Raw genomic sequence first — 25,267 nt, forward strand, 5'->3', positions numbered from 1 at the left:
AACAATGGCGTGGGTGCAGGTGCTTACAATTGTAAGCACCCATCACATAACATAGCATCACATCTCATTGTAAGCACCCATCACATCTCATGGCATGGGTGCTTGTACAATGAAATATCGCATCACATTTGGTGCCATACGATCCTATGCGATATTTCATTGTATAAACACTCCTGTGTAGTTAACATGGACATCGCATCGCACAGCAGTATAGACGGTGCACAATGCGATTTTCCCACGCAGAATAGCACACTAAGCTATGTGCTTAGTGGGCGCCCTGCTAGGAAACAAGTACCATTTAGTATTATTGGATCATCTTATCATAATTTATGTATAACAATGTGCTTTTCAATATCTGAAAATCCGCCAATCGCATCATGTGACAACCCTGCTATATGTAAATGAAAAAGCAGCAATTTCATGAAGAAATACTTTCCAGTAATGATAGCCCTAACAATACTGTAGATGTTATGTAAACTAGAAACTAAAATAACTTCTAGAACTTCCATTTCCATTTAGGTTGTCTACATCTATAGTGAACGGGTTACAGCCTTCAAAACAGGAAAATGGCTTCTCTAAAGAGTCATTGCCTGCATTTGAGGAGGTGATAACACTGTCTGATATAAGCAGCTCTAATGGAGAGAAGGTTATTCCTCCTGGAAATCCCATTATTGCTTTCGCAGGCAAGGATTCCTTCATCCAGAAATCAACTGTCCAGCCCCCACAAGTTGCAGGTAAGCTCTTACAATGCAGTGTTTATTACTCATTCAGCTTTGTGTTCGTTGCTTTTAATAAAATAAAATAAAAAAAATACAAAAAAAAAAGATTTTTTGGTACTTATGTAATATCTGGGCTCCCGTTTTTCTAATGAGACCGCATCCCCTTGCGGGGCTCGCTGCACTCACCACGCTTCGGGCACGGTGGCTCGCTGCGCTCGCCACACTATATAAAATCAACTCCATGCGTAGTTGGATAGTAGGGGTATAAAAAAATGGGAAGCATTTAACATGGGAGCCCAGATAATACATAAGTACCGATTTTTTTAATTTTTTTTTTTTATCTAAAGGCCCATACACACTGGGCGAATTTGAGCTGAAAGCAGCTTAGTTTTGGCGTTTGAGCTGCTTCTGCATTATTGCCGGCCGACACAGCAGATGAGCGATGGGGTGGACAGCTTTCCACAGCGTCCTGCTATGGAAAGCCGCCCACCAACGGGAAAATAACTTAAATGGGTGAAAATCGCTCAGTGTGTATGCACTAGGCGATTTTCAGCCCAGCGGAGTTTTTTGTGTTTGTTTGTTTTTTGTTTTATTTTTTTACCCATAATCACTGGGCAAAACTATGAAAGGCATTGAGAAAGCACACAATGTCTCTTTTTCCATGGAGCAAATACAATGTTATGCATCTTCTAACTCACACAGAAACACAGTGTTCTTTGTAATTTAGTAACTCAACAGAATTATTATTGTAGATGCCTAAATGGTGTGGCGCTGATGTTGCGTAACCTACAATGCAGTGTAGCCTTTAACCAACATTTGAATTTTTTTGTAAATGTACACATTTTTGGGGTGATTTAGGTTGGTTTGTAAAAGCAAACTTCTTCTTAATGGACAAAACCAAGCTGCACTGCAGTTGGGGCAGATGTAACATGTGCAGGGAGTTACATTTGGGTGAGTTTTTTTGTTTCAGTGCAGAGTAAATACTGTCTGCTTTATTTTTACACTGCACTTTAGATTTTAGTTTGAACACCCCCCACCCAAATGTTACTCTCTCTGCACATGTTACATCTGCCCCACCTGCAGTGCACATGGTTTTGTCCATTAAAGAAGGAGTTTGCTTTTGCAAACCACACTGAATTAGGTGCAGTAGTTTTTTTACATGCTTTACTTTATATTTAGAATCTTAATGAAATAAAATCATTAAGGGACAGAAAGCTGATCTGGGAAGCACTGCTAGCTGACGCTGGGTTAAGTTGGTTGATCCACAGGAGTAGGCACTAAAATCTGATTGGCTCTACATAACCACTCCCAGTTCCTAGAAGCTTTAGGTGGTTCCAAGTGCCTGTGGAGATAGGCACTGTGGGATAGAGGTAATACAAGGGCACTGATGGTGCAGGAAGCACAATCAACCAGATGTGTTACCATCTTTTTTGCCAAAGTGGAGGAGTGAAAACTACCCCCTCCGGCGATCCATGTCACCCCACACAGTGCTGATGCACTGTAAACTCAGCCATGGCCAGCTCCAGTGCACATGCGTGAGATCTCGCTATTATCGAACGATCTCCTGTGTACAGCCCGTAGCCGGCAGCAGCAGCCTTCACCACAGTGGTTGTCAATGGGGCAATGACACATGAGTGTTCGAATTTTCAGTGCCACTGCTTATTGGCATGTTATCTTGTAAATAGCAGCACCAATAATGTGCCTCTGCTATTAACGCATAGCGCCCCCATCATATAGCACACTTCTTCTCCTTTACACATGGGGGAGAAGCGGTATCAGTGCACATAATAGCGCTGATACAGTTTCTCCCCCACAATGATCCTTCTTAAGGGGTGTACACACGGAGCAAATTTGTGCTATTTTCTAAGCAATCTGACTAGATTGCTTAGAAAGTAAGCACAGATCTCTCTGTGTGTATGCTCCGAGAGATTAAATATCTCTTGCTAACTAAGTCAGTGCATGCAGTCACAATCTAGTCAGATTGCTTAGCAAATGACTGCAAATCTCTCTGTGTGTACAGAATGAGAGATACTGATCACAATCTCTTATTCTGAACCATTACCCTGACTTTTTTTGCTTAAGCAAAATTGTTTAGCAGAATCGCTTAGGAAAATCACTTAGCACAAATCTCTGCATGGGAGATCTTGACACCAGGAAAAATTGCTTAGCAAAATAGCTTAGCACAGATCTCTACGTGTGTATGCCCCTTTACAGCTAATGATCCTTCTTACAGCTGTGTGTTGCTCCTCTTTTCACTGTGGTTCTTTCAAGGCAGAGAAGTGTCCCCGCCACTCGGCTTCCCAGCAGAAACCGTGCCGATTAGTAGGAAACCTGATGGTTTGTCATACTATGCACTTACAATCAATGTTTTTTTTAATGGTATTTTCTTAAAATAAGCATGGCATACATATTCTCAGGCCTGATTTGGTTTTCCCATAACCCTATTGTGTTTTTGTCAATATTGTTCCTAATATTAAAAAAAAATGTGTTTTATTTGTAACTATGCTTACCAGGGAAGCGTTGGCAGGATACGGTCAGTTGGTCAACATACTGCAAGGTCGGCATGGGACAAGGTCGACAGGTCATTAAGTCAACACAAGCATTAGGTTGACATGGTCTAGGTCGACATGGGGTTTTTCACTGGTTTTTGATCTGACATGTGCCATCAGGTGGTATTTCATTCCTTACCATCCACTAGGGCAGTGGTTCCCAACCTTTTTTATCTCTTCGTACCCCTTGATTAGACTTTTAATTTATGAGTACCCCCTCATCTCAATTTGAAATATCCACAGTATTTACAAGTGTAGTGGAAGTGAGCAGTCTGCGTGTACCAATGCGTGTCCTTATATTAAGGAGTAGTGGAGAAGTAGTATGCAGTCAGGAATCCTCTGTGTCTGGCTGCTGGCTGTGTACTGTCATCAGGGTTCCCACTAATGCCTGTAGGATTAATGCCACTGCTTTCTTGACACCTGACACGGGGCAGATGATCGCTGATGTTTGAGGGCAGCATAGGTAGCTCCTAGTGGATTGCTGGTCAGGCAAAAGCACAAGGAGACACTAATGACGCTGCAGACAGAACCAAAAGGGACACAACGTGGTTCGTCTCCATGGCAATGGGAGTCTCCTGCCGCTATCAAAAGACTTTTCCTTCTTCTGCCATTACCAATGTTATTTTCAAGTACCCCCAACTGGTCTGCAGAGTACCCCCAGGGGTACTAGTACCCCAGTTTGGGAACCACTGCACTAGGGTGTGGTGGGAGAATAAAATAGTATGCCGAGCACAGTAAGGCACCGTGTCCAAAGTATAGCGACCCATGCGAGGGGACGCGTTGCACTTAATCCTGTGTCCATGACAACTGTATCCACATTCTGGTAAATTTGGTACCTTTTGACTGTCGACCTAGATCATGTTGACCTAGATCATGTTGACCTAATGCTTGTGTCGAACCTAACGACCTGTCGACCTTGTCCCATGTCGACCTTGCAGTATGTTGACCTAATGACTGTAGACCATCTTTAGGTCAATCATATGATCCATACACGTGTTGGCATTCTGCAGCCAGCCAGCGCAGTATTAGGTGTATAATGAAGCCAACCTGGGAGCTAGCATTGTCTGAAGGCCAAGTGCCCAGCTGGACCAGCATCCTCTAAACAGCACACATCTGTGCTATCTCTCCTGTGTAGACTGCATTTACTCTGCACAGGAGCGAGCATGTCTCATATTAGGCCATTTATTAGATACCCTGGAAAATGTACAACTTTTGTCACAAAACTGACATTTATTCAGTTTTAGAAATCATTATATGGCTGATAAATGGTATTATCCTAGTTACCTGGTGTTTAGAATCTATTAACGCTCATCTATTGTATTATTTATTTTCACACAGAAGTCTTGTAACGATTCGCTACATTGAGCCTGAACTGTTTTCTGCAAGTACTGCGGAGATCAAAGACTTATGGAGAAAAGAACAGAAGCTCTTTGGGCAAATGTCATCACCTTTTAAAAAAAAAAATATCTTTCTGCTGTCATGAACCCACCATAATTCCCACAGGCTGTGGCATCATGAACTGATTGACAATAGGAGTTGAGATGAAAATGTTACCCAGAATGCCATGTGGTTACAACCAGGACAGACACAGTGCCACTATCTACACACCACTGATAAATACTGGACGCTTCTTAGTGTTATTATAATTTTTGTGTTTTTCTTTTTAACATGCACCTTATATTAAGAGGAGACTGACATGGTTTAGTTCACAACAAAAAGACAGAAGAAGAAAAAATCAAATAAATAAAAACAAAAAAATAAAGTGAAATAACCTAGCCTTGGCTGAAAAATGCGTGAACTGGGCTTCCTGATGATCTTAATTATGTAGCTATTTAATGAGAAGAGACTGTTGGGTATAATGCTGTATGTGAATTCTGTAAATAAACCTCACAGTGTTACATCTATAAGTGAAAAAAAAGTGCCTGGTGTATTGTTTTATGCATGACAACAACACTGAGCAAACTTTGTGGAAGCACCCTCATCCCCTTCCCTCATATTCCCAAAATAAGATGATTTGCATGTGGCATGGCTGGACTTACCATGTTATGATTTGCAGTGCCACACACATATAATATATATATATATATATATACCGGTGAGGTGGGCGGCACTCAATCAGTCTCAGACTCCGACTTGTAATAAAACAGCCTTTATTCATCCAACGGCGTTTCGAGGTAACAACCCCCGTTTTCAAGGACAGACAATCAAACTACATCAAAGAAGCATATATATACATAAAATTCCCGCCACCAACCCCCAGAGCTGACGTAAACCCGCCCCGCTCACCTGTCCGGACAATCACCGCGGCGTCTATCATTGCTGTAAACCAACGTGCAGAGGTGTCACGACACAATGCTTCCCCACGGAACCTGAACGCTTCATGATAGTTCCGGGTCCTGCACTGTCCAGTGCACACATCCGGGATTTCAGCCACATGATACCGACCAGCCAATGGTTATGTCATTACAGGGAGCTTGTAGCGTTGCCAGGCAATCTAAAGCATGATAAACGAAAAAACATCAAAACATCAATAATCAATTTAAAATATCTAAAAAAAGACATATTAACTGCTGTTGTAAATCACTGTTATCATACATGTATGCTGTAGTACAAAACTCTCAGCATGTAAATATCATCTCAAACGGACCACTATTGCAACTGCTGAAATACTTAAGATTCATAATAAAAAATGTTATTAGTTGCAAGATCACAGCTATAAGAGTCAAAGACCACACATGAACAGGAACATGAAAACATATACTGGTATAACAAACATTTAGCATGGGTATTCATGAATAAATTCGTGAACAAAATGACACAAAAAAATCATGAAAAACTCATGCGCATAAAGCCTTAACAAGGTTACAATTGAAAAAGCATAATAGATACAGAATAAACAGCGCACTAAATTGGTGCATCAGAAATAGTGAATGAAACACAAGTTTATAACACAAGCTTATAGCACAAGTGCTCATAGAAAACACTGCAATCCTAAATTCTCATTTAAGCCATTAGGAGCCACTGTCCCCAAATAATGGATCCAGCGGCTTTCTTTCATCAGCAGTGCCTTATTTCTGTCACCTCCTCTGAGATTGGCAGGGACATGATCTATTATAATAGATTTAATGCTGGCTACACTGTGTCGCATCTTTAAACAATGTCGGGGGACTGGTTGTTCTGCACACCCCTGTTCTAGAGCACAGCGTATACTAGATCTATGGGCAGCCATCCGTTCTTTAAATGTCCTTTGGGTTTTTCCCACATAACTTAAGCCACAAGGGCAAGTTAAGAGATATACAATGTAGGATGAACTACAAGTCAGTGGGAAATTGATAGGGACCCTTTTTCCAGACTGAGGATGGCTGAATGAACCTCCCGTGCTCATGGCACTACAAGTAGTGCATCCTAAGCACCGGTAACATCCATTCTTCCTAGTCAGGAAATGACTGCTTTCTTTCTTGTCCCAACCTGTGATGTCATATTTGACAACTGTATCTTTAATGTTGCGTCCACGTGTGAAACTCGGCATGATCTTAGATTTAAACAATAAAGGGAGATCTATATCTGACGATATTATTGGCCAGTACCCCTTTACTTGTTTGGTATTGCGTACAGAATGTGTGGAATACCTATTCACCCATGGGATGACTTTGTCACCCAATGGTTCTTTAGCTTTATAACTGAGTAGTTTCTCACGTGGAATCAACAATGCCTTTTCTTTTGCTGCCAATAACTCAGTCAAAGGATAACCCCTTTGTTGGAATTTAGTAACAATGGAATTAAGGGTGGAGTCAACCTGATTGGGGTCTGAAGTGATTCTTCTAGCCCTTATTAACTGAGAATAGGGCAAACCCCTACGCAACGGAGCTGGATGGTGGCTCTCATTGCGCAGGAGAGTGTTCCTATCAGTTTTCTTTGTGAACAAGGATGTAACAAAGTGTCCATCAATTACATCGATGGAAACATCTAGAAAATGGACCGATGTTTTGTCGATATCGTATGTGAACTTAACCACACTCGTAGATACATTGTGCATTTCTATCAAATCGCCAAGACATTCTTGTTCACCACGCCAAACAATCAACAGATCGTCAATGAAACGTTTATACACCACAATCTCAGAACGCAAATGACCATTAATGTAGAACATCTGCTGTTCTATGTGGTGCATAAATTGTTTTTTCGTTTATCATGCTTTAGATTGCCTGGCAACGCTACAAGCTCCCTGTAATGACATAACCATTGGCTGGTCGGTATCATGTGGCTGAAATCCCGGATGTGTGCACTGGACAGTGCAGGACCCGGAACTATCATGAAGCGTTCAGGTTCCGTGGGGAAGCATTGTGTCGTGACACCTCTGCACGTTGGTTTACAGCAATGATAGACGCCGCGGTGATTGTCCGGACAGGTGAGCGGGGCGGGTTTACGTCAGCTCTGGGGGTTGGTGGCGGGAATTTTATGTATATATATGCTTCTTTGATGTAGTTTGATTGTCTGTCCTTGAAAACGGGGGTTGTTACCTCGAAACGCCGTTGGATGAATAAAGGCTGTTTTATTACAAGTCGGAGTCTGAGACTGATTGAGTGCCGCCCACCTCACCGGTATGTTACCCCCACAAAGGGTTTTGGAAGGCACCGCAGCATGCATTATTGATTAAAGGGAGTGCCGGATCCTACAGCACTGTTTATGGACATATGTGGCCGAGTTGCCTGGAGTATGTTCCTGTGAAGGCACCCTGTGGCTTATTCCTGCCATCATTTATTCAGGACTGACTGGGATGCTCTTAAGTTGGTGTTGCATTGGCACAGATCTTAAGGAGCTGCAATTTTAACATTGACATCTGCTGTTGCATCGCTGTTTGTCACCATATTGCCATATCTACATCTTAAATGGCAGCTAGCCAAGCAATGGACACTGCATTAGAGTTTATGCAATTGGAAGTACGTAACATGCTCTGCTTCAGTGAATCTGAGGCTGAATCCGTGCTGTCCAAACAGCGATTAGAGGAAGATTTGCCTAATTTGTCACCAGAGGTCTTATACAGACAATTATTGAAATTAAGACAGAAGGAGTGTGACTACTTGTATCATAGTGTGACGCTCTCTGAATACTACCGTTTGCAACAAATTCCGCGGGGCTTCCGCATTAAAAATATGCCCACGATCGGACGATACAGTATTAACTTTTGTAAAAGGTGGTGTGCTGTCTTAAACAAATGCTCCATGGACCTACTCCTTTTGGTCATTGAAGAGGCCACGCGGGAGCAGAATGATTATAAGGAGAAGGTCGCTGAGTTTGAAAAATCATATAAACATGTCTTTACTGAGGAAACTGATATTAATTGGTTATCCAAACTCCAATTGGAAATGGATAAGTATAAAAGGGATCTTGTTGCCTTTAAGCGTGAGAAGATGAAGAAAGTGCAACAAGATTATGATCAGCGACAGGTGTACGGTTGGCTATCCTCGACACAACAGCGTGATAATCCTCGACCTACCTCTAGACGCCGCCCGAGGCGCTTTCAACATCTAAACATGGGGTCGAGCACATCACAAAGTGATAGCGAGGCATCTGGTTCCCTATTACCCTCTGGTTCAGGCCCTTTAGGCACGTCTACAAGAGCTATGATCACAAAAGGCAAAGGCGTGCTACTAGAAGGGCTGGACAAAACAAAAGGCAGATACCATCAAAGACCCCCGAACAGGGGCAAGAAATAGTCTTCAATCTCTCGTCAACCACATTAACAAGGGATGAACAGGATGTCCTGGCTTTGGGCCTAGCATTCGTTCCTACCACTAAATATGATGCCTTTCAATGGAAGGTTGATACGTACAAACTCCACAGAAATTTGCGTTTAAAGGACCATTTTGGACGTTTCAAGCCACCACCCAAACTACCTGATGTTGAACAAAACAAGATACCCCCGCAATTGAAAAAGGTGTCTGCAACTTCCAAATTTGATCCCCCATCGATGAATTCTTCTATTAAGACTTTTTCACGTCTGATGGACCAATTAGGTGAGAAACCTTTATCTCTTAGACCCCGCGATAATCTGAGCCCTGGTCAAAGGGCAGCCCTTAAAGATTTGTCCATGAGAAAGGACATTGTGATAAGAGGGGCGGATAAAGGTGGCGCTGTCATTGTACAGGATACTGTGACATATAGACAGGAATGTCTTAGACAGCTGGACGATATTTCCACCTATACTAGGTTGTTGCATGACCCTACTAATGAGTATAAAAAAGAGTTAGGAGGGTTATTGTCTAAATTTGTTGTTGAAGGTCATATGTCTAATGATATCTGCAAAGCTTTGACTGTGGAATTTCCTAGGTCACCTCTGTTTTATACCATCCCAAAAATACATAAGGATGCGAGCAAACCCCCTGGTAGACCCATTATTTCTGCCAGGGGGTCTTTGTTCCATCCTTTATCAGTGTACCTAGATAGCCTATTGAATCCTTGTGTTCAGGTTATGTCATCGTATTTGCAGGATACCACTGATTTGTTAAGAACATTACGGGGTGCTGAAGTTGGCACAGCCATGGTTGATTTCCAATGTATTGCTACCGCTGATGTGACCAGCCTATACACCTGCATCCCCCATGATGCAGGTGTCAGGGCTGTTGGGGCGTTTTTGGAAAACAACCTTCAGTATAATGGCCCACCAATACATGTGTTTTTGAAATTATTACATTTGATCCTGACTAAAAATTATTTTTTATTTGAAGGCAAATTTTATTTGCAAATAGCGGGGTGTGCTATGGGGTCCTCAGTGGCCCCAGCATATGCAAATGTATTTATGCACCACATAGAACAGCAGATGTTCTACATTAATGGTCATTTGCGTTCTGAGATTGTGGTGTATAAACGTTTCATTGACGATCTGTTGATTGTTTGGCGTGGTGAACAAGAATGTCTTGGCGATTTGATAGAAATGCACAATGTATCTACGAGTGTGGTTAAGTTCACATACGATATCGACAAAACATCGGTCCATTTTCTAGATGTTTCCATCGATGTAATTGATGGACACTTTGTTACATCCTTGTTCACAAAGAAAACTGATAGGAACACTCTCCTGCGCAATGAGAGCCACCATCCAGCTCCGTTGCGTAGGGGTTTGCCCTATTCTCAGTTAATAAGGGCTAGAAGAATCACTTCAGACCCCAATCAGGTTGACTCCACCCTTAATTCCATTGTTACTAAATTCCAACAAAGGGGTTATCCTTTGACTGAGTTATTGGCAGCAAAAGAAAAGGCATTGTTGATTCCACGTGAGAAACTACTCAGTTATAAAGCTAAAGAACCATTGGGTGACAAAGTCATCCCATGGGTGAATAGGTATTCCACACATTCTGTACGCAATACCAAACAAGTAAAGGGGTACTGGCCAATAATATCGTCAGATATAGATCTCCCTTTATTGTTTAAATCTAAGATCATGCCGAGTTTCACACGTGGACGCAACATTAAAGATACAGTTGTCAAATATGACATCACAGGTTGGGACAAGAAAGAAAGCAGTCATTTCCTGACTAGGAAGAATGGATGTTACCGGTGCTTAGGATGCACTACTTGTAGTGCCATGAGCACGGGAGGTTCATTCAGCCATCCTCAGTCTGGAAAAAGGGTCCCTATCAATTTCCCACTGACTTGTAGTTCATCCTACATTGTATATCTCTTAACTTGCCCTTGTGGCTTAAGTTATGTGGGAAAAACCCAAAGGACATTTAAAGAACGGATGGCTGCCCATAGATCTAGTATACGCTGTGCTCTAGAACAGGGGTGTGCAGAACAACCAGTCCCCCGACATTGTTTAAAGATGCGACACAGTGTAGCCAGCATTAAATCTATTATAATAGATCATGTCCCTGCCAATCTCAGAGGAGGTGACAGAAATAAGGCACTGCTGATGAAAGAAAGCCGCTGGATCCATTATTTGGGGACAGTGGCTCCTAATGGCTTAAATGAGAATTTAGGATTGCAGTGTTTTCTATGAGCACTTGTGCTATAAGCTTGTGTTATAAACTTGTGTTTCATTCACTATTTCTGATGCACCAATTTAGTGCGCTGTTTATTCTGTATCTATTATGCTTTTTCAATTGTAACCTTGTTAAGGCTTTATGCGCATGAGTTTTTCATGATTTTTTTGTGTCATTTTGTTCACGAATTTATTCATGAATACCCATGCTAAATGTTTGTTATACCAGTATATGTTTTCATGTTCCTGTTCATGTGTGGTCTTTGACTCTTATAGCTGTGATCTTGCAACTAATAACATTTTTTATTATGAATCTTAAGTATTTCAGCAGTTGCAATAGTGGTCCGTTTGAGATGATATTTACATGCTAAGAGTTTTGTACTACAGCATACATGTATGATAACAGTGATTTACAACAGCAGTTAATATGTCTTTTTTTAGATATTTTAAATTGATTATTGATGTTTTGATGTTTTTTCGTTTATCATGCTTTAGATTGCCTGGCAACGCTACAAGCTCCCTGTAATGACATAACCATTGGCTGGTCGGTATCATGTGGCTGAAATCCCGGATGTGTGCACTGGACAGTGCAGGACCCGGAACTATCATGAAGCGTTCAGGTTCCGTGGGGAAGCATTGTGTCGTGACACCTCTGCACGTTGGTTTACAGCAATGATAGACGCCGCGGTGATTGTCCGGACAGGTGAGCGGGGCGGGTTTACGTCAGCTCTGGGGGTTGGTGGCGGGAATTTTATGTATATATATGCTTCTTTGATGTAGTTTGATTGTCTGTCCTTGAAAACGGGGGTTGTTACCTCGAAACGCCGTTGGATGAATAAAGGCTGTTTTATTACAAGTCGGAGTCTGAGACTGATTGAGTGCCGCCCACCTCACCGGTATGTTACCCCCACAAAGGGTTTTGGAAGGCACCGCAGCATGCATTATTGATTAAAGGGAGTGCCGGATCCTACAGCACTATATATATATATATATATATATATATAATAGTCCAAAGGAGTGCCTCCTTCTTTGGACTATTATTGATTTACGTGGAGTGCACCTGTGATTCCTTATTCAAGCGAGTGCCGACCAGCAGTGGATTGTGTGTGTGTGTGTATGTGTGTATATATATATATGCACATGTACAAGTTATCCCACTCAGATCCTGCTATCTAAGATGGCTTCCTGCATTACTCTTAGATTATACTTGAATGCTTTTTATATGTATATTTTTAGAATTAGATTATGCAATTGTAATAATTCCAATTACATCTGCTTTTAGCATCCTGATGAACTTGGCGAAATGTACTATGCAGGAGTTGGCACTCAATTTAATTTGTGTGTTGTCACTTGGGGTCTGTGGGGGGTGCAGCCCGCATTCAAGTGTCACTGGCCAAGGGGTAACCACCTCATAGTGCTAACACCTGCTCAAAGCCAGGTGCTGTACTGTAGCATTAAGTACAAAACCAGGCTCCTGTCCCTGTATAGGATCTAGCACTGCAGCCAAGGTCCTCTCCAGGAGCAGCCTACAACCAGTGTGGCCATGCCCACAACCTGTGAGACCACGCCCACTTTGTATGGCATACAGCTTTGCCGTGCAGACCAGAGACACCCCTGTCCACACAGGTAGGGATGCTGCGGTGTCTACTCTTTACATATGCCCCTGCATTCAATGGCTCCTTTTTTTCTGCAGGCCTTCAGAATAGGTGCTCTACTGTATACTGCTAAGGCAGCTGTTGTTGGACACATCACCTTTTCACTCTGGCTCAGTTGGCAATGCAGAAATGTGTAATGTTCTTTCTAGATACTTTGAGACATTTGGTCAAACTTTCCGTTGTGTTTTGTTTAATTTTTCTAGTCCATTAAGAGAAAAATAAATGAAGTGACCACATTCTGGCATGACCTTCTGTCTTGAGTTTGTGTTATGGCAGAGTTAAGTCTTGTCAGCTAATTTTCAGGGCCATGTGACCAAATCTATAGGTGAGCACTTCTTGATTGGTGCGGTATGAAATAAAAGAAGATTAGACTGCACACCCTAATGTGTTACACATAAGAGGTGCTACTATGCTGAGACTTGCAGTGCCACTCAGGAATAAGGAACAATACAGGTGCACACTGATAATCCAAAAATAATGGACCTTATTCTGGTTGACTCGTAAAGCTGCGTATTTGCAGCCTTGTCCACCAGATGCCGCCCTGCGAATGCCGGGTTGCCACCTTCCCCCCCTCGCACGTTGTGCTTGTTCGCACAGCCTGTGAATGGATTTTGAATGTAAACATTCATTTGCAGGCCAGATTCACACACTTTTGATGGTCGCTGACCATTGAAAGATGTGGTGAGTGCACGCATATCAAAAGTGACTCTCAGGTCACTGAGATATGTGTGCACATTTGGGAGAAAGTGAGCGGGCAGTTGACATCCAGTGATGTCAGCTGCCTGTCCCCTGCACCCACGTAACCAGGTGATTTCCATGGGAACGCCCAGCGTTTTTATTGGAACACTCAAGAAACGCTGGGCGCCCCTGCCCACAATCTTGGGTGCGTGCGCTCGGCAGAAATGAGCACTTCACAAACATCAAGTTCGCATGCAAGCGAAGAGACAAGAACAAACCCAAATGTTCATTAAAACAACCGCAACAAACAATACAATTTAAAACATGGTGAATAACAAAGGTTCTAGTATGTTTGGCCAAAAATGCATGCCCAGCTACTGTGTCAAGGTGAACATCATCGGGTGGGTCCCCATCATTTTATATTAACACATTATATAAATTCATCCAGGTTTTAAACTCGAATATGTAGACACCAAGGGCCTGATTTAGTGAACAGGTAAACACCACCCACCTCCCTGCCAAACATACACCACCCCCCCCCCCCTTCCTCCCTGTAAATGCCCCTGCTAGCATGTACTCAAACACATCCCCTCACATACGGCCAAAAAAAAACATTAGATGGTCTCTGCCGTTGGTAATGAAAAGTCAGCCTGGACTGACTTTTTTCATGTACTTGCTGTCCTCCAAATTCAGGGCGGCCGCTGACTTCATGTGACATCAGCTGCGTGGCCAAGCAGGCATCGCCATGCCTCATTCCGCCACCTTCCCTCCTCTAGCGACTGGCTCGGCGAGTGTGAAACTCATCAAAGTAATTCGCTCCCGGGTTTTGAGCATGCGCAATCCCCGAACATAGGGAACGGGGACGAATTCGGCCTTAACGTATGGGTCTGAATCTACCCCCAAATGTAAAGAACTATACTCATCATAATCCCTTCCAGGCAGGTGGGAGGTGTGCTAGTCCATGTACATATGTACCCAATTCCAGAAGAAAGGCATGGCTGGTCTTACCATGTTATGACTCGCAGTGCCACACAGAAAAGGGACAATGCAGATGTGCACGCCAAGCTGTAAGAACACTGATATGCCGCACAACCATAAACTACAATGTAACATAGCGTATGGCCGCTTAACTAGGTAGATTCCTCGCGCCTAAACAGTTACAGGGGAAGATGTGGTGTTAAGCCTTGATGAGAGATCCAGTGCCCAAAGCAACCAATCAGCCTCTAACCCAATCATTTACAGGTTGTGCTAGATAAATGGCATTTAGAAGTTGGTGGCTATGTACAACTTCTCTAGCTCTCACCAAGGCTTGATACATTTCCCCACAGAGGACCGCTTTCCAAGCAGTTGGCTTCAGTTTTTTTTTTCCAAGAATTTATAAAAAATAAAAAAATAAACAGTACAATGTGTAAGGCATAGACCTGAACAAAGCATATCAAATGTTACATGCGGTGATCAACGATATACAATATGACCTAATCAAGCACAATTTCATGGGGATCCATTACAATAAGCTGACTTACATATGGTTCAATATAATACAATGCGTAAATATTGGCAATAATGAGATGCAATTTAAGACAAAAAGTTTTTAAAAAAATGGTTGCCTGGCAACCAAACGCCAGATAGCACAATGGGAAGATCTCTGAGCAGAATGCAGGTTTCATATCATTGGGTCAAATTCATGCAGCTCTCAATCTGTGATTGTGTTTAAATTACCAAAGTTGTAATAAGGCTTTCCCATATGTCAGAAAGGAAGAAGCCTTCTCCATATCAAACATAGGGCTGATTTACCGGTAGGCCATGCATATGCATGTAGGCTGTGTGCATGCACGAGGTCCCCCTGCGAATGGAGCTAGCAACGGAATTTCATCGCTGGCCATTCACAACATGATTGACATCTAGCTAGTGCTTTGGGGGCAGACCCGGTCTTTTTCTGGGAGTGACAGAAGAAACACAGGAAGACCTGGCAGTTGCAGGGGAGGACCTCTGATGTCCGCGTCGGACCCGAAGACTCCAGGATCATGGCAGCCGCTAAGTAAGTATTGGCCTATGTGGCTGCTGCACACATGGGGGTGGGGCAAATCCATTTGATGGGGGTGAGTGAGTGCTAATCAATTTCCTTATCTTTGTACAGCTACAAACGTGTTCACAGCTTTGTACAGAGGTGGGGACAGAATCTGGCGGGGTGGCGTGTACATGATCACTGGGCACCGAAGATTCACAGCCGAGCATTCTGGACAATAGTCTCATCCCAGTCCAATCAAAATAAGTTTCTCCTTATATAATTGAAAATGAATGTATATGATGTATCTAGGCTTGTAAATAGATTAGGCCCTATATGTACTAGCAGTTAACGTGTGCTCTTTGTAATCCTTATAGTAAGTCTTCAATTTAAGGAGATGGGAATTATCAGCCCATGAGCAAGTCATGCTCCAGGTTCTCACTTAGAAAATCTATCATAAACAAAACTGGCCTTATGTAAGGGTGTTGGGTGTTGGTCTAGACCAGTCATGTCCAAACTATGGCCCTCCAGCTGTTGTGAAACTACAAGTCCCATCATGCTTTGCCACAGATTTGCTATTAGGGAGTGTTTAGACTCTAAGATATATTGGTTTAATGCTTTAAATCAGGGGTGGCCAAACCGGTCCTCGAGATCTACCAACGGTTCATGTTTTCCAGGTTACTTACTAACTGTCACATTAAAACATGCTGCATTCAGTCCTACTATAGATCCACAGGTTGCCTGGAAAACATGCACCATTGGTAGATCTTGAGGACAGATTTGGCCACCCCTGCTTTCAATTGTTTTCATTTAATGCTCTTTGTCCCATACAGCTGTGCTTGAGTGTGCCCTTCCCTAGGGACTGCAATGGAACGTAAGCAAAGTAATGTCTCTCACAGGGGCATAACTAACTATCTAGCGCCCCCCCCCCCGCCGCACATTTATTTGGCGCCCCCCCCTCACACACACACACACACCTACACACCCCTAACCTGCCCCCCCCCCCTTCTTACCCGCGGTCTGCGTCTCACCCGGCTCTCTGTCGGGACCTTCCTGACGTCACGGTCCCGGCCGGCTCCTGCTGCTACAATGAAAACGGACTCCACACACACACACCTACACACCCCTAACCTGCCCCCCCCCCCCCCCTTCTTACCCGCGGTCTGCGTCTCACCCGGCTCTCTGTCGGGACCTTCCTGACGTCACGGTCCCGGCCGGCTTCTGCTGCTACAATGAAAACGGACTCTTAGAAAATGGCTGCCCCCATACTGCAGACAGAAAACTGTCTGCAGTATGGGGGCAGCCATTTTCTAATTGTCAGTTTTCATTGCAACAGGAGCCGGCCGGGACCGTGACGTCAGGAAGGTCCCGACAGAGAGCCGGGTGAGACTGAGACCACGGGTAACTGTAGCCCCGCAGCCCCCCCGGCGGCGCCCCCAATTTCTCTGCGCCCCCCCCGCCACCGTGGGGGCTACGGAGCTATAGTTACGCCACTGGTCTCTCAAACAGGATGTAATAAAAAAAATACGACTTTTGCATTTATTGTTAAATCCTTTTATAGGAATCAAGTTGGGGACACTGCATCTCCACACTCCATGGCTCTGTATTTAGCGTGGGGGTTACCACCTGATTGTTTATTTCAGATCCTGTGGGTTTTGTTAGAGAATAATGAAGTAGCCATTGCTTGGAGGTGTATAGAACGGATGGAGCCTCATTACAAACAAATTGTATTAAACAGTCAGTTCCTGCATAAGGACATCTATACCTGAAAACTACAGTGTCATCCAAATACATATAAAGAAAAGGATACAATGTGAAGTACAAGAATTATGTTATCTACGGCGGGTATGGATCATTAGGTCACCAGTAAGTAGGTCGACATGCAGAAAGGTCTACATGGTCATTAGGTTGACATACTGTAGGTAAGGTCGACAGTGAAAAAGTCTATCTCGGGGCCCCCTGTGGTTGGCATGTATTTTTAATGCTAAAGATTTTGTGCATGGGAGTGAGGTAGTGCTGCAGCTTTGCTTCTGCCAATGTGACAATGATTAATGGTGCTGAGCATAGGGAGCCAAGGCACACTGACTGCACAACTGTGCAGTGCATTACTGGGAGTTGACTAAGTCCAATGAGACTTTTTTTTTTTAAATTCCAACCACAGGGGGCCCAGGGGTACTCAGGGGTAGATTTATTATAGCGGCGCCTATCGCGCCGCTATAACAGTTCCTGCTTCGCCTCATTAGCGAGGCAAAGCAGGAGGGGACACCGACAAGATCTATTAAGATCTTGCCGCCGGAGTGGGGGAGCGCTAACTCCCCCCTCCGGCGATGTCCCTCCTGGAGACAGCGCATCAGTTAATACTGATGCGCCGTCTCCTTCCCCCCCGGCCGGCTGACTGCGCATGCGCGGGATCTCGCTAGTCTCGCGAGATCCCAGCGCAGCTCAGCCCCAGCAGCAGGGACAGCGCTGTCCCTGTTGTTAGGTATAGGCATCGCCGTCTGCAGCTGGCGAAGTCGACAGCTGCAGGCGGCGGAACGGTCAGCGATGCTGACCGTTCATAAATCTGGCAGGAGGCAGGGGCGCAGTGCAAAACATCGCCCCTGCGCTATGCCTCCTGCCCCACACCGCCGGCGTTAGAGTAAACGCTCGGCGGGTGTGATAGATCAGGGGAAGCGCTATCCCCTGCTATAACGCACGGGGATAGCGCAGATTCCCCTGATCGACGAGTAATAAATCTACCCCTGAGACACCAATCTGCTCTATGTGTGTGTATGTTACAACCTCCTCCTTACAGAAAAGGAGGACAATGTGGGGGGCTAGACAATAAGTATTCGAGGGCACCATGTACAGAAAATGTTGTAGCAATATTGACATACAGTATAACCTGAATAGACATTATATATACAGAGGGAGCTGCGCTTATCTGTCCTCCCTTCGCACCGCAGTGCATGTGTGTGTGAGACACTTGTGCGCCCCATTTGTAGAAATGGGGTGCGCAGGCGGCGAATGGAGCACTAAGATGGTTCACTGCAGTGTGAATGGAGGACAGATAAGCTTTATCTGTGTGTATACATATATATATCTTCAGAAGGTCTGTCCTATATCATCAATGCAAGCGCAAACGAAGCCTGGTCACATGCCCCATTGGCTTCCACTGTGAGATAAATGGGACAGACCTTATCCAGCTTGTAGAAAGGAGAACCCTGCCACCTGAATGGGCAAAGTCTGAGAACGGGGAGGCAGCACGTGTGGGAGTGAGGGTAGTGGGGAGTTACAAAGCCATAGAGACTGGAGGTTGGAACAGGGAGGTGGGAGGTTATTGTGGTACAGTATAATCTATTAGTATTCATGTGCTTTTTTACATACATTTATTCCCCCCCACAAAACCTCACCCTTATCTTGGCTTCTGTAAGTAATCGAAACAGCCATAAGCATAGTGGGATGTAGTAGAGAAATCTACTCTGGAGGCAGCCAGAAACTTCTTGGGTACTGGGAGGAGGGGGTGGGATAGATCAGATTGAACTTGAAGATGTCAAGCAGGAGGAGGGACCAGCTGGAAAAAGAGCACAGCTCATTGGCAGGGCAAGCCATTGGACATGATTGGCTTAAAAGCCTGTCCATAATAATCGTGGAGGACAGCAGTTTGTAAAGAAGGGACTGCTGTGGTCCATATGGCTCCGCCCCCCAGCCCCGTTCTAATCTATGCCGCAGAGGTTCTAACCTCTGCGGCACCACCGGCAGAGGTTTCCTTTCATCAGCGACCATCTCTGGTCGCTGATGAAAAGGAGGAACTGAGCAATATATCTCCCCTGTGTGTACGGGGCTTAATAGTTAATTTACTCGCTAAATGCTAAAAACTGAATGGAGATTGTGTCAATTGCAATATTCCTGTCCTTACTATACAAGAATATTCTACCTGCAACTTCAGTGTACTGTGGGGATGATTCAGACCTGGACACAAGGCTGCATGTATTCGCAGCCTAGCAAGCAGCTAAATGCTACCCGGACGAACATCCACCCTCCCGGCGCCCTAATCCATGCATCTACTGGCATGCTGCCGCATGGAGGAGAAAAATCATTTGATGGTTGCTCACATCGAATGATTTTATTTCTCCGTGGATAAAACTAAGGCTATACTGGACGGAGATTGCTAAAGAGGGGGCGGGTGTTGATGTCATGTGAAATCAGAAACCTGCCCCAAGCAGGCATCAAGATGCCTACGTCTGCAGGGTACTTGCACCCCATACCCGCCCCTTCCTGTCCCTTCCCGCCCCCACCATTGAGTGAACGGTCCAGCAAGTGTGAAATTCACGGAAACTGGTCACTCCTGGGGTTTGCACATGGCATATCTGTGCATTCACATGCACAAACCCCAACCATTGGACCGGAGCGAATTCAGCCCGCAGCAAGCGAATGGCCCCCTGTAAAACATCAATTCTTAAATCATCCACTATAATAAAAGGCTAAAGGCCCCCTTACACTTGACCTGATTGAATCGAGATTTATCCTATGTGCAGGAGGATCAATCTCTTGGTTAGACCCAAAGCACATCGGGTCCTACAGCATCAGGCACATCAGATTTTGTCAGATAAATTGGCCCAGTCCATCTGAATTGGGTCAAATCTGACAAAATCTCACAAGTGTAAGGGGCCCTTAATGCTGCTCATCAACTCTTTGGGATGAATTCAAGTGCTGTGCGTACCGACGGCCACTAGATGGCACAGCCATTACGGTTATGTTGTCATTTTGATGGGCTGATGACTAGTGTTTAATGTTATGCTACACAAGGAGAAAGAGAAAGAGAATTTCTTTTCCATCTGTGCAGTATGTTCTGTTTGATTAATCTGTCATTCTATACCAAGGACTGGAGACTAATCACTACTTCAGTACATCAGTCATGTGCTCCAACTGCTGCCTCACTATCTCATCACCTTATATTAGTATTACAGCTGGCCAGTTACTCATTTAACCCCCTGTTGCCATAGTATCATTTTGCACGAAAACACGTGATGATGTATAGAACATAATCTAATGTACTCTAAATAGAACAATGACCACACTATATACAGGTGAGGTGTGTATGCAATTATATGTCATGGTGTCCAGCCTATAAATTAATCTTTATTTATTTTTTGTTTAAAGTCAATATTAGGGCCCTAGTGCAACATCTAACTTGAATTTAAATAGCTTTACAGTATCTTTATCTGGGCGAAATGTCCTAAGCCATGAAAAGTGATAAAATGGAAAGTGATAAACCACCAACCAATCAGCTCCTACCTGCCATGTTACAGGCTGTGTTTGAAAAATGACAGGTACTGTAGGAGCTGATTGGTTGTCGGTTTCACTCTCCATTTTATCACTTTTTGAAGCTTGATACTTCTGTCCCTCTGTCTCTGATTCAACATTTTGAGTAAAGCTGGCCATACATCTACAGATCGATTGTCAGATTGGGCTGGTTGGAACAAAATCCTGTTAATGGATGAGAGCAAATTACAGTTGACCATTTGCTTTGAAATGCTGGAAAACTGCTATTTAGCTATTACCAGGATTTTGTTCCAACCAGCCCAATCTGACAATTGATCTGTAGATGTATGGCCAGCTTAACTCCTTTGATTTTAGGCAGAAACCTAGCAGAAAATAAAGAGCTCCATACATTATGCGATTTTGGGCCGATTTCATCTGATTTCGGCACTTTGGGCCATTAACCGGGTGAAATCGGCCTAAAATCGCAGGTATGTGACATCTGGGAGGTCGGTCGGTCAGCACATAAGATCACGTCTGACCTCCTGTATATATGCCCGACCGGTGGAGCAGTGGGGCGGTCATCATCATCTGTGGGACACCAGGGCGGGCAGCGGGCGGCGAGTCCTAACCTGTCTGGGCGGTGAACGCAGATAACATCAGCGGGACGGGCAGTGCAGTGGCGGGCATTAGATTTTTAAAATAACCTGTCAAAAATGACTGACCGTTCTCTGATTGGCTGAGAGAGGTCTCAGTCAATCAGAGAACGGCCAGTCATTTGACAGGTTATTCAGGCCTGAATAAAGTTTTTGTCACTTCTGCATGGATTATAGGATGTCTCTGAGTGCCGCCTCATAGGGATATATATATATTCTAGGTGATTCATCGCGCCCTACGGGCGCTCTTCACACCGTCGTAAGGGGCTGCGCCCCCTTAATTTGTGAACGTTTGTATTGTGAGAAATATGGTTAGAATTGTATGAAAGATGCCCTTGAGTTATAGGTGAAATGTGTTAAATAGAGAGCATATGATGTGGAAGGGGGTGTGTATTGTTTTGTTTAAATAAAAAGCGGTTACAGAGTAAGATGTACATTGATAGTGTGGAGGGTACAGTTACATTTGTGGGTGTGGGGGGGTGTGCGTGTTGTTTAGGTGTGTGTATGCAATAGTATAGTAGGGTATTTTTGAGTCAGCGGCTCCCCACTGGTGGAGGTCACGACACAGGAAAACAGGAGGCTTGGTAGTCATAGGGGTGTGTGGGCATAAGGGGGACTAAAGAGGAGGGTGGGGGACACTGTGCAGCTTCTGCCAGTGGGTGAGGGTCCAGCGTGGCAGCACAGGAGTACAGGACGGTGGCCCTGAGTCAGTGTCTCCTCCTACTGGGTGGGAGTTAGGGTGCATGAGAGCAGGAGGCTGGGTGGTAAAGCATTATAGGGGAATGTGGGCAACACAGAGAGAGCGGCTTCCCACTGGCGGAAGTTACGGGGCAGAAGATCAGGAGGCAGGGCAGTGATAGAGGTGTGTGGGCATGAGGGGTAGTAAAGGTTTTTGGCTGTTGCAAAGTAGGGATGGGCATTGGTGCAGACGCCATCGATGGTTGGCATTGATGGCGATTTTGCACCATGCCATCGATAGTAGTAACATATTACTTGGATAACCATCGATTGTTGTAGCTATCGATGGTCATCCAATATATCTGACTGAATAGGCCGTGGGTCAATCAGAACTCGGTGGCGGGACTTGGGGGGGTGGAGTTATGCTCCGTGTTCCGGCACCTTAAAAAAATTTGAAACTTGATTGGTTTTCTGCCATTGATGTAGGAAAACCATCTGGTCCTCCCACATTGATGGCAAAAGTATTCAACATCGGCCATAAACCATCGATGATTTGAAATCAGTGATGGTCGATGGGCATCCCTAGAACTGGAGGAGGATGGGGGACAGTATGCAGCTCCCGGCAGTGGGTGAGCATCTCCTTGCACTGGGAGGGAGTATGAGAGCAGGAGGCTGTACAATAGTGGTATGTGGGCAAGACATTGATAAAATTTGTGGCGCTGGTGCAGAGGACCGTGGGGACACTTCTGGCAGTGGGGGCCTTGAATCGCTGGAAGGGGGGGGTCCGCAAATTGCGGGAGGGGGGTTGTGGGGATCAGTGAATTGCGAGAGGGGGGGGGGGGTTGTGGGGTCCGGGAATCGCGGAGGGGCGCGTGGGGTGCGCGGGGTGACATGAATAGAGGGAGGGGGCGCGGGGGTCCGCGAATCGCGGGAGGGGGCGCGGGGGTCCGCGAATCGCGGGAGGGGGCGCGGGGGGTATGAATCGCGGGAGGGGGAGGTCGTGGGGGGCTGCGAATCACGGGAGGGCGGGTGCGGGGTGCCATGAATCGTGGGAGGGGTGTGTGAATTGCGGGGGGGGTGTCACGGGGGGGTCGCGAATCGCGGGAGGGGGCACCGGAGGTGCTGTGGGGTTCCGTGCAGCGTGGGAGGGGGTCTGCAAATCGCAGGAGGGGTTGCGAGGGGTGCCGAGGGGTCTGCAAATTCCGGGGGGGGGGGCGCAGTGGTGCCGTGAATCGCGGGAGGGGGCTTGGGTCCGCAAATCACGGCATGGGGGGTCCGCGAATCGCGGGAGGGGGGGTCGCGGGCGTCCTGCGAATCGTGGGAGCGGGGGTCGTGGGGGTCCCACGAATAAGGGGAGGGCGGGAGGGGGGGTGCCGTGAATCACGGGTGTGTCACGGGTGGTCGCCAATCGCGGGAGGGGGCGCCGGAGATGCTGTGGGGTTCCGTGAATCGCTGGAGGGGGGTCCGCAAATCGCAGTAGGGGTTGCGAGGGGTGCCGTGAATCGTGCGGAGGGGGGGCGCGAATAGCGGGAGGGGGGGGCGCGGAGGGGCTAGAATCGCGGGGGGCGCAAATCGCAGGAGGGTAGGGGTCCTGCGAATCTCGGGAGGGTGGGGGTCACCGGGGGGCCCACGTATGGGGGGAGGGGGGGTCGCCGCGAACCGCGGGAGGGGGCGCCGCGAACCGCGGGAGGGGGGTTGTGGGGTCCCGCGAATCGCAGGGGGGGAAAATCGCGGAGGTCCCGCGGATCGCGGGAGGGGGTGGCCGCAGGGGCCCCACGAATCGCGGGAGGGGGGGATGTCGCGGGGTCCCGCGGATCGCGGGAGGGTGGGGGTCACCGGGGGGCCCACGAATGGGGGGAGGGGAGGTCGCCGCAAACCGCGGGAGGGGGGGGTCACCGCGAACCGCGGGAGGGGGGTTGCGGGGTCCCGCGAATCGCAGGGGGGGAAATCGCGGAGGTCCCGCGGGTCGCGGGAGGGGGTGGTCGCAGGGGCCACCCGAATCGCGGGAAGGGGGGGTGTCGCGGGGTCCCGCGAATCACGGGAGGGGGGGTTGCGGGAGTCCAGCGAATGGGGGGAGGGGGGGTCGCGGGGGTCCCGCAAATCGCGGGAGGGGGGGTCGTGGGGGTCCCACGTATGGGGGAGGGGGGTTGCGGGGGGTCCCGCGAATGGGGGGGTTGCTGGGGGTCCCGCGAATGGGGGGAGGGGGGTTGCGGGAGTCCCACGAATGGGGGGAGGGGGGGTTGCGGGGGTCCCGCGAATGGGGGGAGGGGATGCCGCGGTTGTCCCGCGAATCGCGGGAGGGTCGCGGGGGTCCTGCGACTGGGGGAGGGGGGTCGCGGGGGGTCCCGCGAATGGGGGGGTCGCGGGTTAGTCCCGCAAATCCCGGGAGGGGGGGTCGCGGGGGGCCCGCGAATCGCGGGAGGGGGGGTCGCGGGGGGTGCCGCGAATTGCGGGAGGGGGTCATGGGTGTCCAGGGGGGGTTTGCTGGCAGGGGGGGGGGGTGCGGGAGTAATGGTGGATGGTGGCTGTGGAGTAATGGTGGATGGTGGGCGTGTACTGTAGCCCTGGCTGGGCGGGGGGGAGGTGATGTCAAGGGGGTGGGATGTGTAGAACGTTATACACATAGAACACTTTTCCCTGGAGGGGGAGGATTTGTGTATCCTGCTGGGCGGGAACGTTACCTACACAGGGGATGAGTGACAGTCTGGCTAAATATATAAGAGATGGCCATTACAGTGTAAATTTTCAGCGCGCACTGTCCCTGTTTCTGGTGTGTGTGAAGGGAATAATTAATCCTGAAGCCCATATGCATAAAAAAGTCACCTATTTAGTTTGCATTGATGCCCAGTAGGCGGTGATGGACACGCCCAGTAGGCTTTGATGGACACGCCCAGTAGGCGTGATGAACACGCCCCTCCAATGGTGCACCCCCTAAGAAAATGGGCTGCGCACGCCTATGGGTGTCCTGTAAGCTGTTCTTAAACTTGGGGAGCAGCCTGTGATGTTCTGTTGTTGTTGTTATTATTATTATATAGGGTGGCAGCCTGTGGTGTCCTGGTATTAATATACAGGGGGAGCAGCCTGTGGTGTCCTGGTATTATTATA

General features: G+C 46.6%; 1 protein-coding gene across 3 annotated transcripts in view; it reads left to right on the forward strand.

Annotated features, from left to right (window-relative positions):
• Positions 1-5,377, forward strand: part of MAP7D1 (MAP7 domain containing 1) — a 119,055-nt gene extending 113,678 nt beyond the window's left edge. For 2 of the 3 annotated variants that reach the window (XM_083173522.1, XM_083173521.1), the window contains exons 17-18: positions 520-734; positions 4,607-5,377. In XM_083173522.1, the coding sequence (XP_083029648.1) occupies positions 520-734; positions 4,607-4,617 (226 nt within the window). In that variant the 3' untranslated portion in view covers positions 4,618-5,377. The remainder of the gene's footprint in view (positions 1-519; positions 735-4,606) is intronic. The other variant, XM_083173520.1, reaches the window with a different exon arrangement.
• Positions 5,378-25,267: the final 19,890 nt, after the last annotated feature.

This window comes from Crinia signifera, chromosome 2, assembly GCF_055691185.1.
Source record: "Crinia signifera chromosome 2, ASM5569118v1, whole genome shotgun sequence".
NCBI classification, from domain to species: Eukaryota; Metazoa; Chordata; class Amphibia; order Anura; family Myobatrachidae; genus Crinia; species Crinia signifera.